Source organism: Anabrus simplex, chromosome 12, assembly GCF_040414725.1.
Source record: "Anabrus simplex isolate iqAnaSimp1 chromosome 12, ASM4041472v1, whole genome shotgun sequence".
NCBI lineage: Eukaryota > Metazoa > Arthropoda > Insecta > Orthoptera > Tettigoniidae > Anabrus > Anabrus simplex.
In genome coordinates, this window is record NC_090276.1 from 49,845,579 (window position 1) to 49,862,452 (window position 16,874).

General features: G+C 38.9%; 1 protein-coding gene across 2 annotated transcripts in view; it reads left to right on the top strand.

Annotated features, from left to right (window-relative positions):
- Window positions 1-16,874, top strand: part of LOC136884136 (POC1 centriolar protein homolog A) — a 120,448-nt gene that overhangs the window by 25,963 nt on the left and 77,611 nt on the right. For both annotated transcript variants that reach the window (XM_067156176.2, XM_068229847.1), the window contains exons 6-7: window positions 1,901-2,068; window positions 14,909-15,275. In XM_067156176.2, the coding sequence (XP_067012277.2) occupies window positions 1,901-2,068; window positions 14,909-15,274 (534 nt within the window). In that variant the 3' untranslated portion in view covers window position 15,275. The remainder of the gene's footprint in view (window positions 1-1,900; window positions 2,069-14,908; window positions 15,276-16,874) is intronic.

Consider the following 16,874-nt stretch of genomic DNA (forward strand, 5'->3'; position numbering starts at 1 on the left):
TGGATTGGATGTGGCGGAAGTAATGGAGTAGGAAAAGTGGAAGGACAGAAAGGAGTGGAGGAGGCTTGTTAGCCACACCCGGGCGACTGGAGTGGGACATTGATGATGATGATGAAGAGATGACTAACTTATGCAGCTGGATTGTGGACTACAACAAAATGAGAGGAGAGTAGAATACAGGCAACGGAGATGAAATTCCTAAGGGGTATCGAGGGCAAGACCAGAAAGGATAGAATTAGAAATGAAGAGATAAGGAAAAGGACAGGAATCTTGAAACTTCAAGACAGGTTAGAAACAACAAAGCTAAAGTGGTATGGGCATATGATGAGAATGGGACAAAAGAGAGTGCCAAAAAGTTTTTTCAGAGAAGTTAACAGGAAAGAGACCACAAGGAAGACCCCGAAAGAGACAGATTCAGTTTGGGAGTGCATAGAGAAGAGAGGGGGGGGGGGAACCAGAAGATGTAGGCCTACTTGAAGGAGAAGAGTGGTGGGGAGGCAGACAGTGATGGAGGTCCTTGATTCGCAACCTGTCCCAGCAAGCTGAAAACGGGAAATGAAAATGATGACGACTTACTTAAAAAACATGCTTCATATTTATAAAAATATTGTGTCCACTTCAATATGAAAAAAGCGCTAGTTCGTTGGGAAAGTGGTATACATTAAATGTCCAAAGGCAGAATGGGCAGCAACAATTCTCCTATCCACATCTTGTGAGCAGTTAGCATTTGTTCAGAGGATACTTTCTAAATATAAAAAGTGGTCGATCTGTTCCAGTGTCGTATCCGAAATGGAGATATTGAAAGCTGGGAGGTTCGATCCAGGTGCAGACTGCGTGAGTATTTTGGTTTTCCAAACGTTAATACTATGTACAAGATGTATTACGTACCCATAACAACTTACGGAGCAGAAACTTGGACAATGACAAAGAAGGATGAGAGTCGAATACAGGCAGCCGAAATGAAATTCTTGAGGAGTATGATACAGAAGAATAGAAGAGACAAAATAAAGCAAATGAGCGACGAAAGAATGCCAAAAAAGGTGATGGAAATGCAAATCCAAGGAAGGAGAGGCCGTGGACGACCACGATTGAGATGGAAGGATACCATCCAACGCAGCATTATAGAAAGAAACCTGGACTGGGACACAGTGTTGGAGGAGGAGTGGTGGAAAGACCGAAGAAAGTGGAGAGGAATCATATTTGCCCCTACCTGGCTACAGCTGGATAAAGGGAAATGATGATGATGATGATGATAATGATGATGAATGGAGTGACCAAAATGATCACAAGCACTCTTCAAACAATTGACTGACTGTTGCAGTTCCCTGGGTGTGAGAACAGGTGCTGCAGCGCCATCTGCATATTGCAATTCCATAACTGGGTTAATCTTAGCGAGTTAACCTCCAAGTAATTCACGGTCAAAGAATGTGACCATAAAACAGTGTTTAAAAACCCACTAATCAGAAACATATGGCTTCAACTAACAGTTCAACTTTACACATTTATTTTAGAAAGAGTTTGACCTGCAGTAATGTCATTACTTTTATGAGCCTCAGAGCAAAAGGTTTCCGTATTTGTTCTCTTGTGTTTTTTCACACAAAATTTTTTTCATATTTCTTCTCACTTTCCTCACAGTGTAAAATTTGTTCATGTCAAGAAAAAGTGTTCAGTAGTTTCATATGTCTGTTGGGTAGTTTTTAATTGGATAATCTGTATTACATGGAATTCATTGCTTATATGTTTTCTTGTTTAACACATTCTCTTTCCGTGCCCCCTGCAGAAACATCATTATGAGGTTTTACTATTGCATGTGTGTATATTCTGGAAGTAGAAGGGTGAAGTGACTTGCAAATCGTACACTTGGAAATTCGTAAGCTCATGCTTTTAACTTTTGTTCCAGCTCCTGGTATGGAGGACCAATTTTGATAGAGAAGATTTACTCAAAGAGTTCCCTAGGAAAAATGAGAGTTCTATTATGAAAGAATCTTTCTCAGATTTTGTTGCTTCAGCACACAATGTAGATAAAAGACCTGCAGTTTCCAAAGAGCTTCCTGAGCCGGACGTTCAGGTAAGTTGTAACAATTATTGTTTTAGCGTATAGTATATTTTGGGTATGCCTTTGCTGGTGAGATTAGTGTTTACAGTTTGTCTTCTGATATGAGCTGAAGCAATTTTGTTATTTTCATTGATCTAAACATGTGCAAATGCAAATGATCCACCAATTCAATACACTACGGGCCGATTGCAGAAACGGTGTTTAGACGATGTCTACGATTAAACAATGCCTAAGCATGGCTGCCGCATTGCAGAAACGTTATTTATCACTTAGACACTGTCTAAAACCGATGTTCAACTGGCCATGTTTAAACACTACCAAGAACACTGTTTAACCTCAAATGGGAGGAGTGAATCACAATCACAGGTTATATACCATGAAACATGTAATTTGTATCATGTTGAAACGATTTTGGGAAGAAAGGTTAGTCCAACGGCCTCTCTGTGGGTCGCCCACTGCGAAATCGCAGCGATTCATTTGAAATGTACGGGGAGGTAGAGCTTAAAATAAGATTTCGCTTTTCAAGAGACTTGTTTCTGGAGACTGACAAAGGGACAGTCCGGTAACTGCCAAATGGAATACAATTCTTGGCAACCTATATATTTTATTATACACGGGGTTATTTCCATATTATTATAGGACACTTCGACTATATACATCTCTTACAAGTCATCACTCTCATTTTTGGTCCGTATTGAAAATAGCAATCTCACTTAGTTTACAAAAGGTGTACATTTATTCTTCAACCTATTCAATACAATCAGCACCACGTTATGTGGTTAATTAGACATAGAAAATCTGAATATTATGGGGACATGTTTCGCCCTTTTTATTGGGCATCATCAGCCATATTAACATAATCTTAAAACAAACATTGTTAAAAGTACAATGACATTTATTTATTTATTTATTTATTTATTTATTTTTTTTTTTTTTTTTTTTTTTTTTTTTTTTTTTTTCCTTTACGTCGCACCGACACAGATAGGTCTTATGGCAACGATGGGACAGGGAAGGGCTAGGAGTGGGAAGGAAGCAGCCGTGGCCTTAATTAAGGTACAGCCCCAGCATTTGCCTGGTGTGAAAATGGGAAACCACGGAAAACCATTTTCAGGGCTGCCGACAGTGCGGTTCGAACCTACTATCTCCCGAATACTGGATACTGGCCGCACTTAAGCGACTGCAGCTATCGAGCTCGGTAATTTGTAAAAATTGAACTGAGATTTGTTATATTATTAACTTTATAAAATAATGGTTATAAAAATATGAATTTGGTACATACAACACCTGCTAAAATTATTGTAAACTAATTTAAAATCTTGTCTAAAAGAGAATTTGTATCGATATAAAGTTCTAACAACGGCACATGTCTGGAACTGAAGTGGATCCTCTTCGTTGTAAAAGTCAGCATATATTCGCTGCGGCAGTTGCCAACATAAACTTGAGAGTGAATTTTGTTTGTATTTTGCATGACTAGTGCATATAACGGTAAAATTTAACTGTCCCTTGTAAAGTCTATATAAACACTGTATTGAAAAATTTGCTTATTACGACATATCGACTAACCAATCTTTTAATGTTGGAACGCAAAATACAAACAAAATTCACTCTCAAGTTTATGTTGGCAACTGCCGCAGCGAATATATGCTGACTTTTACAATGAAGAGGATCCACTTCAGTTCCAGACATGTGCCATTGTTAGAACTTTATATCGATACAAATTCTCTTTTAGACAAAATTTTAAATTAGTTTACAATAATTTTAGCAGGTGTTGTATGTCCCAAATTCATATTTTTATAACCATTGTTTTATAAAGTTAATATTATAACAAATCTCAGTTCAATTTTTACAAATTATAAATGTAACGCTTATTATTGTAGATTTGAAATCACTCTGTCTATTAAATAGTCGAGGTGCACGAACCTACTACGCTGGCGTAGCAGGAGGAGAGGTTATGCTCCGACGTGGCGCATCCCAGGTGGCGGATAGGAGGGGTCCTTAACCGGCTTGCCGGCGGACTTGAGGGAAATAAAATACCTCTCGTGGACCAAACACACAACCCCCTGTGGGTGGAAGACGCAGACAAAGAATACACCCATGGTATCCCCTGCCTGTCGTAAGTGACTAAAAGGGGCAACCAAGGGTTGATTGTATTAGAACCATGAAACTACTTGTGATGAGTACCACCACGCGGGGAACACCATGGGTTGCTTATACTTGCGCGTAGTACCACTATGTTAGGTACACAATAGGTTTGTGATTAGTAGCAACAGAGTGCATTGCCAGCTTTTACAGTACCCGTGATTAGTACCACTTTAGGAGCGACACCACGGTTCTAGCTTGCCTATGATTAATACCCACTATATGAGGAACACCACAGGATAGTGTGGGTCCCTGTGGTTAGTACACGTATATGATGAACACCATAGGTTTGCGTTGCCTGTAAATGGTGCCGCATTGTGCAAAACACCATAGGTTTGTATTACATGTGCGAATCTCATGTTCTTTTGTATACTTCAACGGTAAAGAATAAAGGTTTAGTTGGTATATACTGGGTGTGAGGTATTATTTTGTGGAGAATGGCATACGTTCAAAAACATGTTCCCTTAATTTTTTTGACTTGTGTATAATGAAAAGCTATGTTCGTCTCAGGAAGCTGAGCAAATTATGTGTGAAATGTAAGTTATTCTTGGTGTTAGTCACGTTTTATACCACAAAAACTCAAAAGATTTTGCTATTTCGGGCCATGAGAGCATTAATTTAAACTCCATATAGATACAGGATACGTACTCACATGTTTCAGTGGGACATAGTTTGAATAGCCATTACACAATTACAGTAAAAGAGTGGATTGTCCACAAATCTGGTTCCCATGGTTGGATCCTATATTCACACAAGTATCATATTCCTTCTTAGTATTGAGTTTTGAAATATAAAACAGATGCAGCCCACTGGTCATTAGCTTCTGCTAATTCTTCACTCACTGGCATACTCATCTGTTACATTACTATCGCCGGAAGCACACACTGTACAGTACGTTGTGTGCTCCTTGCAAATGTACTTTAGACAGATCAAGCCCTTAGCATTCATCTTCCTATTCTGCCACTGAGTTCAGAAGCTGCATCTTCCAGGTGCATCTGTGGCTTCGATGATTTTTTGCCAGTCAGGAATGCCAGCAAGCTGCCAGACTTGTACTTTCAGTTGCCAAGGGAGACTTTCGACTGTAGCTCTAGTTTTCTGAAAGTCCATGCAGAGTTCTTTTGAGAGAGTCTTTAGAAACATGCGCCTGTTCATTTTTAGCCATGTGTTTGCCTGGAATACTATGTCAGTATTGATGTCAGCAATATTAATCATTTCTCAATTTATCTTTCCTCCGACAGTGTATGTTGCTCTCATCTCATCGAGAGTATCCACACCACTGTTTGTTTTATTGTAGCTTGTAACCATTTCTGGCTTTTCCTGTTCACCCGTTCCGTATCAGTTGCATCTGTTTGATGCATTGTGGAAAACACAAGTACACCTCTGTTTCGTTTCGGAACATAGGAGACAAATGATATAATCTTCAAATCTGAAAAGATTGCTTTTCTTTCCACAATTTTTAATCTGAACAAATAGGAATGGAATTTCACTTCTGTTTTTTCACAGGGTTCCAACTAGTGTCAGCCGATTCTACTGCAGTTGTTGTTCACATAACAGTATGGAACTGTACCAACTCTCTAATGTATATTTGGGTTATCAACCTAAGAACCACAGTGAGTGGACTACTTCAAATGGCCCTGCAGATTGTTCTGTGGCATAAAATTCCTGCATTGGCTAGAGCTAACACTTTCAAGCCATCTTTTGCTGGCTTAGATTTCTTGTCCTGCCTGAGCCCACACCTCTATCTAAATGGCTCTAGCATTTCATCTGTTGTGACATACTCCCCAACAGAATAATGTTATGAGCAGTTGGAACTGAACTATTTGAATATTCCTCTTATTGGAGTCTATTTATATTAATATTATTATTGTTGTTATTATTGTTATACAAATCATTGAGATTTTTATGGGAAGATTTCAACACTCCCGCCATGTACAGAAATCCAAATACTGCCTTTACTTTGATGTAAATTGTACAAGGGGGTATCAAATATAAACAGGGTTTATTTTTTATTTAAATTAATTTATTGAAAAACACAAGACAATTACAATTTATTTTTCCACATAGTTTCCTGCTTTGGAAATGTATTTGTCCCAGCGTATGGGCAGCTTTTTGCTGCCCTCATCGTAAAAGGAACAGGGTCATGTTACCAGCCAGTTGCGCACAAAAGCTTCCACACTCTCATCATTTTCAAATCGTTGCCCTCCTAGAGCTTCTTTAAGCGATCCGAACAAATGGAGATCGCAGGGTGATAAGTCCGGGCTGTAAGGAGGATGATCAAGTGTAGTTCCGTGCATTTCCTGTAGCTTGGAGACAGTTAGAGCTGCAGTATGGGGACCCATCTGGAACACACTTTACGGAACTGTAGGTCACTTGTGATGATTGCTTGACAGCTCCCATAACTGATTCTGGCTTGTTCTGCAATTTCTGGTACTCTCGCCCATCGATTTTCAATGTCTTTAACCACACAAATTTTTTTGTCTCTAATGCTGGTCCATGGATGGCGATCGTGTTGCTGATTTTCCACACGTTTTCATCCTTCCTTGAACTTTTTATGCCGGGCAAACACACCCGTCCTTCACAATGTTTGATCACCGAACTGTGCAGTCAATCTCTGGCAAATTTCCACCACTGTAACTCCTTCATGAGCAAGAAATTTTATAATTATACGTTGCGCAGTGGAGGGGTGCACCTGTTCCTCCGACATCGTGAGCGTTACTGACGAAACGGCAGGAAATGTCTAACAGCATGCTCTCCCCACTCCTAAAGGTCCCGCCTAAGCATAGCAGAAGCACGGGGCCAGTCCTACCAACTGTTGATGTTCAGGAATAAAAATCCCGTTTATATTTGATCGACCTTCGTATATTGCACATCCTTTTCATGCTAAAAATTATCCCTGTACTTCTCAGTCCAAATGCTAATGCAGGAAACTTACTTCATTGATCATAGAATTGGAGAACAAACACCAAGCAAAGATAGGCTAGTGGCATTACGTGCGATTGCCTTCGCCCCAGGGGGGATTTGTAACAATATTGTGCCTCCTGGTTCTCACGTTTCTTGGAGATTAATGCATGTACCACTTGGTTGAGTTGTCCTTTCCAAGAAAAAATACTTTGCCTATTGGACAGTCCATTCCTTCCACATCGGACTCTTCACTTTGAGAGAAATGTTCACAATCATATATCTTTATCTTATGAAGATTCCATAGTGTCCACTGGAAACTTATCTTCTTCTTCTTCCTGTAACATTCTTCTAATATGCTCTTCTTTACATGCATCCAATTTTGTGCTACCACAGAGGCCTTAAATATAACATAGAATGGAAATCGCAGTGTGGTCTTCAATTCTCAAGTAAAATAATGTCAAGTAACACAATTTTAGAAAAATAGCTATACAATCCATGGAATCTGAACCTCAGGCAGTAGGAAACGAACATGCTGTGAGATCTAATTATGTCAAGACATTGGGAAAGAAATGTAAGATGAAAACAGAATCAAACTCTGCAATTGCAAGAATAACTGTAGAAAATTCAGCAGCCGCAACTACTCTCATGTGGAAGTTGTGACTGTGTTGGTGCTGTACTACAGTTTACACACACAACACATCAACAATGTGTGCAGGGAATGGTACATGACGTGGCAGTTATCTCTGTTGCACGCAAAGTTCGTGAGAAGCAAAAGTGTTTTCAAAATTCGTACGTTCCTCATCACCAAGTGTTCCATTCCAGACTCGTGTTAGCGTCGTACTTTCATAATGTATGAACATCTGTTATCCCCCACCCCTTCTCCCAAACCAACTCTAGATGGTGCCGTCAGCTGCCACTTCAATTGCAAGTGCTGTGCCAGTGAATGGTGAGCCATCTGGTGACGAATGAACATGCCACTTCTTATTACTAACTGCAGTTTCAAACCTTCAATGATAGAGAAGTCTTCCTCGTGAACAGTCAAGATTTTCTTCTGAAGATGCGGAGCCTTTTTTTTTTTTTTTTTTTTTTTTTTGACACGGCATAAATTTTCTACTCTTTCAATACCTGATAGACTAACACACAATTTGAGATAAATTTATTTCTATTTTCTTTGGTACATGTTTTGACATATATAGAATATAAATAAGTATACTAATAGGAAAGAAGAAAGAAAAACAAATTGGTTAAAGGGAAATGTTAAAAGCACATCTGATGGGACCAAGGGAATGGGGAGTAAGTAATTTGTTTTCCTTTCGTCTTTCTTCTTTCCTATTAGTATAGCTACTTATATTCTCTTTTTTTTCCTTCTAGACTGCTGTATTCAGCAGAGAATGAACTTGCAAACACTGTTTTTTTTACAATACACCAACGTTTCCGCATTGATTTTCGCTGATTTGGAGCATTCTGTACAATTTCAAGGTCCATTTTAAGGAATAAGAGAAGTTTTCACAAAGACAACTTGTTAATCTCTTAAGACCAACACAAGAGGAGTTTCAACCATTATATTGTAAATTCTAACAAGGACTGAAGCAAAAAGATTTTATGATACACTTTACAGAGTGTTTTTAAAATAACATTTTTATGAACACAAGATACTCATCATTTCAATTATTCATTCATAGATTTGAAGATGTCATTTCAGTGTTTTCGTTAATTTGGCTGATACCAAAGAAAATATGACTAAATCGAAATTGTGAGTGTTAGTCTTATCAAGTATTGAAGGTTGACCCGTAAATTTCAGTTCTTAAGAACTGAAACCAAGAGTTTGTAAGTCAGTATGGAACCGGTCGGAAAGTTCATTGCTTGCAACTTTCTACTGTCTAATTAATTAAGCAATATCATTTACGTTGTCTTCATTCTTCCTTCCAAAGACTTGTATTTTGTTAAAGTGAAAGGAAGATGCTTACTCTGTTGTTTTCTGCATACTCCATGTATGTTTCATGGCTGCTGGTTTAGTGTTCACCCCGATTTTAGGACTCTGGTATGGAACAGGAAGGAGCATATACTAATCCTAGATAATTACATAATTATGCTTAAGTTTGCCTGTCATTTTCTTTTATCATGGAATAAGAATATTCCAGTGCAAAAGAAAGAAATCGATACATAACATGTTTTAAACCATATATTCTGGAAAACAATTACAAAATAAGAAACCTTTTACATATTTTATCTTAAAAATAATCTTAAATCTCATGAGATCATTTCCTTAATGTGGGCTGCATTTTTATATTTAAGACCTCTGATGCATACCCTTCTTAAGCAATATCACAAATTCACCTAAATTTAATGGATGTTGTACAGTTTCTGCCATGGAATATACATTTAAACCAGTCTGAAAAGAAAAATAAGGGTCTATGAAGCCTCGTAAGTGGAGCTCAAAAGTGCCTAAACGAAAGAAATTCTTGATATTGTTAGAGGACCATTAATAACAAAACACAGAAATTATACGTTATTCTCTTTGAACTGTTCACAGCCATATATCTATCCAAAAATGAAATTGCTTCTTAGTCTTTCCTCTATTTAGCATCTTACTTCAACCAGAAAGTAAGAATCATTTACAGATGCTCTCTCTGCTTTGTTATGACAAAAACTGCATGAATGTGAGGCTATCGATGAAACACCTTGTTGGGGTTTCTTGATAAATGCTCCTTTTGGCACATACCAGAGCAATAATAATAATAATAATAATAATAATAATCGTATGGCCATGTGCAGACATTTCAATTTGACGCCATCTGGCTGTCTGCTCATCAATTTTGACATTCCGTTTTACTCTAGGCCCACTAGATGGCAGACCGAGTAAACCGAAACTCTCTTGGACGTCTATGGCTGAGATATAATTAATTTTCTCGGGTAAACACCAAATGTGTCACCAGAGATCTTTTACATGCCAACATTGTACGACATGGAGTGTCGAATGGACTTTTTTCCGCCCTTCAAAAATAAATCCGACTACCTCTGCCGGGTTTGAACCGCTATCTTGGGATCCGGAGGCCGACACTCTACCATTGATCCACAGAGGCAGCTACCAGAGCAATATGCAGCTTCCACTGAAGTCTGTTTCATTTACAACTCTAACAGTATTAAAGCTGCTGGGATATGGGTGGTGCTGCATAATGATGTTCGGAGCACAACCAGTGCATGTGATGAAAAGTGTGTTTACACTTTGCTACAGTAGCATTAGACTGTGGCTCGGGGTTTTTCTTTGCTCCAACATGTTCGGATGATATATCATATTTACTCGCGTAATTTTTACAGCACAATTTGGAAGCACTAGTTTCAGGTTTTAAAAATTCTCAAGTAATTTTTCACATTTATATAGTGTTTGCACTGACTTGTAACGATTGCCAACAACAAATTGCTGCCAAAAGCTGATTTCGTTTGTTAAATTTGTACGACATAACAGTAAGTTACATATGATAAAATTCATCTTTGGTCCGCATTGACAATTTACAATTCAAATGTAGGACTTTTATCCACCTTGTTCAGTACACAGTGTTGTTAACACATGGGTAATGGGCCCCAAGAAAGCTCTGTTTTATTTACGACATTGTTTTCGGTCTCCCTATGACATCTCTTGACCATATATTGAACTATTTTGGACTTGCACATTGAGTAGAATAAATCATAGATGTATATCTGCCACTTTTCTTTTATTCACGGCCATCTTTTATTCTTTTATTTAGATTTGAAACGTCGTTTTGTTTCTGGCGGTTCAGTTAATGATAAGATGGAGATCTCGCGTAATGCAGTGTTAGCTGGCGACTATATTTTAGAAGAATTGTATGCTGATGATCGTTCAAATCGACATAGTGATTGTGAATTGGCAGAAACTGAATGTGAGAGTGATAGTGGAAGTGATATTCAAGCCCCTACACGCCATAATTTAAATAGTGTGCTCATTTATTCAAGTGATTCTGATGACGACAACGATGTAGACGTTGATGATGTATTAGGAATTGACGCTGAAGATGGTTTTATAAAGACAGATCCACCAAGATATTTAGAACAGTTAGAGATAAAATCTTGGCTAGTTTAATATTTATGTACATTTTGAATAAACATGTGCATTCTAGTATGCTCAGTAGAAAAATGTATGTGCCTGTAGGTCTTAGTATAGTTAAATTGGACCAAGGTTGATGTTGTGGATGTTAATCTTCTAAGAGCTATGAAATTGTGGTTCTGTGGAATGAAACCTTATGGTCCGTGGAGTGATGTGTTGTGATGCGGTTCGTAGTAACAGTATGTCATAAATGCACAGAACAAATTTCCCATTTACCGAGCTCGATAGCTGCAGTCGCTTAAGTGCGCTCAGTATCCAGTATTCGGGAGATAGTAGGTTCGAACCCCACTGTCGGCAGCCCTGAAAATGGTTTTCCGTGGTTTCCCATTTTCACACCAGGCAAATGCTGGGGCTGTACCTTAATTAAGGCCACGGCCGCTTCCTTCCCACTCCTAGCCCTTCCCTGTCCCATCGTCGCCATAAGACCTATCTGTGTCGGTGCAACATTAAGCAACTAGCAAAAAAAAAAAAAAAAAAAAAATTTCCCATTTTTATGCAACTGTTTATCATTTTATAAGTATGATTGCTTTTGTGTTCTGTGAGAGGTTGCCAGTAAGTACAACAGTTATACAGTTGATTTTAAAGTTGACATGATTCTCTAAACCGAAAAAATGGAACCGAGCTGTAGAGATAGAATTTAGTGTTTCACAAGCATATGTTCAATATTGACAAGAACAAAGAGAGTTGTTGTTACCCGCAAGAAGTTCTCATTGTGTGTTTCGTGGACCAAACAGTGGAAAATTTTTCGATGACACCTGTTTTTCTGACCTGGTCGCTGCTGCCACTGATGACACAACAGAGAAATCAGAGTCAAAGATCTGCAGTGCCTACGAAGGGGTAAGCGTTTTTATAATCTGTTTAAATTACAGTAATAGTTCCTGTAATCCATTTAAAGTGACACCATTTAATACTGTGTGCAAAATGATGGTAAAAACAAAGATTAATATACAATATTCTTATTTGTTTCAGTTTACCTACCTTTCCAAAGGGCTAATAATACTTAAGAGTTTTTGCCCATTTTTAAATGTGTGTGTGTAGTGCGTTAGTATAACATATCCATTGTATATTTTTCTCGCATAATTTTTGCTCCCTTTTTCCAGAACGTTTACAGTATCTCCAAGAAAGTGCAAAAAAAATTAGAGTAAATACATTAATTTATGAAACATCCACATGGAACTTGACACTTTTTTATTCCTTACCATTACTTAAATACTTAATGTTTAGATTGAATTGACGAATGAATATGCTTACTACACATTATAAATTTCATATTTGATCTGTATTGACAAGAATTCACACTGCTTCAAGATTAAGATAGGGTCAACCTATTCAGTACAAGTACAAAGTCATGGTTGATTAAATGTCTTGGTAGATCGTATCTTAATCTTGAAGCAGTGCAAAGATGCTTACTGCTGTAATAAAGGATTAATCATAAGCAAGTTGACTGTGCAGTTAGGGTTGCACAGCTGTGATTTTGTATTCGGGAGATAGTGAGTTCGAATCCCACCGTCGGCGGCCCTGAAGATGGTTTTCCGTGATTTCCCACATCAGGCAAATGCTGGAGCTGTACCTTAATTAAGGCCGCGGCCACTATCTTCCCAATCGTAGTCCTTTCCCACCCATCCATCGCTGAAATCCTGTGATGTGTTAGTGCACCTTTAAATAAGTAGTAAAATAATAATAAACCAGTTGCAACTACAAGGTGGTCCTCCCCAACAGCTCTGGTTTGGTAATTTTGTCTTTCTCTATCATGATACTTGCAGAGTAAGATGACAGTTTGTATAGTAGTGTTCTTCTGGAATAGAAAGAGTAGTGACCCCATGTGTAATTCAGCAAGTTATCAATTTATCCATTTGAACTTAATGAACTGTTCTAAATTGTTTTCAGTCCTAAAAGGAAAACATATGACAATACATTTAAAAAGATTCAGTGATATACATTGTATGATCAAAGTATCTGGACACCCCTCTGTACATGTAGACTGCCACTGCTGCTATGAAAGGTGGCTGTATTCAATATTGTTCAGAGCTACAAGACACCTGTAGAATGATTAAGGAGCTTCGTAACTTCAAACTTGGAATGGCTATTGGTTGCCAATCAGTAAGCAAATAGTCATGACCTTTCCATCCTTCTCAAGTTCCAAAGTTGACTGCCGGGAACGCGGTTGTGAAGTGGAAACAGGAAGATACAGCCACAGTCTGTTGACTCTCAAGGACTATCAAGCCTTGAAGGTGGTACAGGAAAACCATATAAATCATTAACACCATGTCATACCATCACCCGTGAATTTCCCAGTGTTACTAATTGTGTGGCTAGCACCCGTGGCTGTGCACTAGAATACAGTATACAGTGATCAGCATTCAAAATCTCTGGTGCTCGCCCATAAACCTTACATTTTACCAGAGAACACTAAGCACCACTTTTGGTGGTGTAAAGAACACAACCACTCATCGATAGATCACTGGAGACCTTTGATTCGGAATAATCAATCATACTATATCATGTGGCACTTAGATGGGAGAGTTTGCAGCCTGTACAGTGTACAAAGAGAAATTTGGTATAGGTGTGGGGTTACATTGTGGGGACCGTTCTTCATGGAAGGGATCTCACCCTCTCATAATACTAAAGAGTCTGTTGAAGATGAAAGGATGCAAGGACATTTTGACCAGCTGCAATGGGAAACTACCTCACTCCTCATTTCCCTAGTACACCTCTTCAGTGATGCCTAGGTCATCTATGACAACTGTTGGCATAGCTGTGGAGGATGAAACCAGCCTTCGGGCTGAATACCCAACACAGTGTCTACAGTAGAAGACCAGTTTGGAGATAATTTCTGTGTATTACAGCATGATAATGCTTCCTGCCATAAAGCAAGGTCTGTTTGGAAGTGGTTGTTGCAAAATAAGGTGCCAGAAATGGACTGGCCAGGCAGAACCTCGACCCTACTGAACGCATCTGAGATGAACTAGAATGGCGGCTTCGTTCCAGACCTCAGCAGCCCACATCGCTAGCTAAGTCTGCTATAGGTCTGCAGTAAGAATGGTCTGCTATTCCCCTGGAAACATTGTAACTTATGGTAGGCAAGCTTTGAGCTGTGGCTAATGTCCACTACTGTACAGTGTATCTGAGAAACAGTTAGAAGACTGTTTTGAGTATGTGTCCGGGATATATAATCTTCATCATTTTTATAGGTCGATTGGTCCATATTGACAAAATAACAAAATACAGTAAGTATTGACTAGGCAGACCCATATAACATAGATTATTATGTGTCCGGGTACATTTGATCAGATACCATCTATGATGTGGAAATCTTTTTTGCTAGTGTCTTTACGTCACACCAACACAGATAGGTCTTATGGCGACAAGGGATAGGTAAGGCTTAGGAGTTGGAAGGAAGTGGCTGTAGCCTTAATTAAGGTACAGCCCGAGCATTTGCTTGGTGTGAAAATGGGGAAGCCACGGAAAACCATCTTCAGGACTGCCGACAGTGGGATTCAAACACACTATCTCCCGCGTGCAAGCTCACAGCCGCGCGCCTCCAAGCGCACGGCCAACTCGCCCGGTGGTGGAAATCTTGAGAGAAGAAATTATGTTTACTATCTTTCTTTTAAAGCATGAACATTGCTTCTTCATTCAGTCATCTATGTGAGATGTAGCTTTGTCCATAGCATACTTCTTGTTCACAGGTAACAAACGTGGACTCCAGATCTCGAGACAACATTCCTGCTCCTTCAAGTAACACCTCAGAGGATTCGTCGACAACTTCTTCTGGTTCTGCTACTACTGTGGACAAGAGCAAAAGCAATGTGAGCACTAGAGAAGCCCCTTCAAGTACCCTGTTCAAGGAACGTGTTGCACTGCGGAGACCCATATCTGTCCACACGACGCTATCCAGCCCAGTGACTGCTACCACCAATGGCAACTCTGTGGTGAAGGCGCTGGAGAACGTTTGTAACCAAGTAGAAACTCTCCGCAAGACAGTGATGTTACTGGAACAGAGACTGAGCCTGGTGGAGGATAAACTTCAACTTCCTAGTCATAGTCACTCATAAGGTAATGACATCTTATCTTCCCACACTTCTCTATAGTTTCTCGTATCTTACCTTGGTATGGCTGCTTATTCTCGATAAAGTCTGCTTCCACCGGCTTGAGATCATCATGCTTTTCAACCCCTCTTGTTTCCAATTTTCGTGCCACTTTCCCCAACCTGCCTCCTATGGTTAGGGCTCCTATCTGTGTAGGAAATCACGTTCCTTTCACAAGGGATGACAAAGTACATTTTCAAGGATAGTAAAAATGTGATCATACTAAGCGGTAATAGCAAAAATTTGTTACACGATAAGTTTTTTTTTTTTTTTTTTTTTTTTTTTTTTTTTGATACGACACAAATCGGGACTTTGAATTTATGACGTGCTAAGCGAGAAAAAATCTTAATGAGGAACGCATTAATGAGGTTTCACTGCATTTGTATTAATATTATGAAGTAGGCCACGGTAGCTTTGTAAACTGCATGTAGGAAGCTCCACTGCAACACCCATCAGTAGTTAACAGAATTTCTTTTGTGACTATCCCTGTTTCATGCACACTTTCAGCTATGATTAACAATTCCAGATATGCTTTGATCAAATTAAAGCATTGGGAGCTGCTACTACGTTTTATAAAAGCAGTAGACAGCTTCACCGAATGTTACGGAAACAAATTCATTAATAATATTAGTAACAAAGAAGAAGAGGAGGGGGAAGGAGGAGACCAAAATCATTCAATGACTGGTTGTTAATGCCGTGGCGAGAAATTGGATTGTCGCATTTCAAGGAATACCTGGCAGCCAATAATTTTATGTCAGAAAATATCCATTTGTGGGCATGTGAATGGCCAGCCCTCCTGAACTTAAGCATAAACTATGCTAATTTTCATGGGGTTCCTGGCAAGGGCAGTGAAATGAATGGTTTATCTCTTTGTAGGAGATGCACATATGAGAAAGAAACACCCAATCCTGAACTCTGGGTCCTGCCCCTTTAATTCATTGGTAATCAACCAGAGGCACAATTAAGTAAAACATTCACTCACTGAACTGTTGATCAAAAAGGAATATGAATGTTTTGAAGTCATGCTTTAGATTGGTCAGGAGCTAACAGATTGGTGGACATTGTACCTTTCAAGAAGAATTCCACCACAGCTTTCATAATAGATCCTATAATCGGGTATGAACCAAACACTGTCAGCCAAGCGGGATATCTTTACTTAGAAAGAAAGGAAAAAATTTATATGAAGGCTGCATGCATTCCTTTCTTAAAGTAGAAATATTGCGCATGCTTTAGTGATTCAATGTCCATGGCCTACTATTTGTAACTCGAGAAACTACGAGGGGGATCAAATATAAACAGGATTTTATTTTTTATTTAAATTCATTTATTGAAAAACACAAGGCTATCACAATTTATTTTCCACACAGTTTGCTTTGGAAATTCATTTGTCTCAGTGTATGGGCAGCTTTTTGGTGCCCTCATCGTAAAAAGAACAGGATCATGTCACAAGCCAGTTGTGCACAAAGTCTTCCACACTCTCGTCATCTTCAATTCGTTGCCCTCCTAGAGCTTCTTTAAATGGTCCGAATAAACTCTAGCAAATTTCCGCTGCTGTAACTCCTTCACG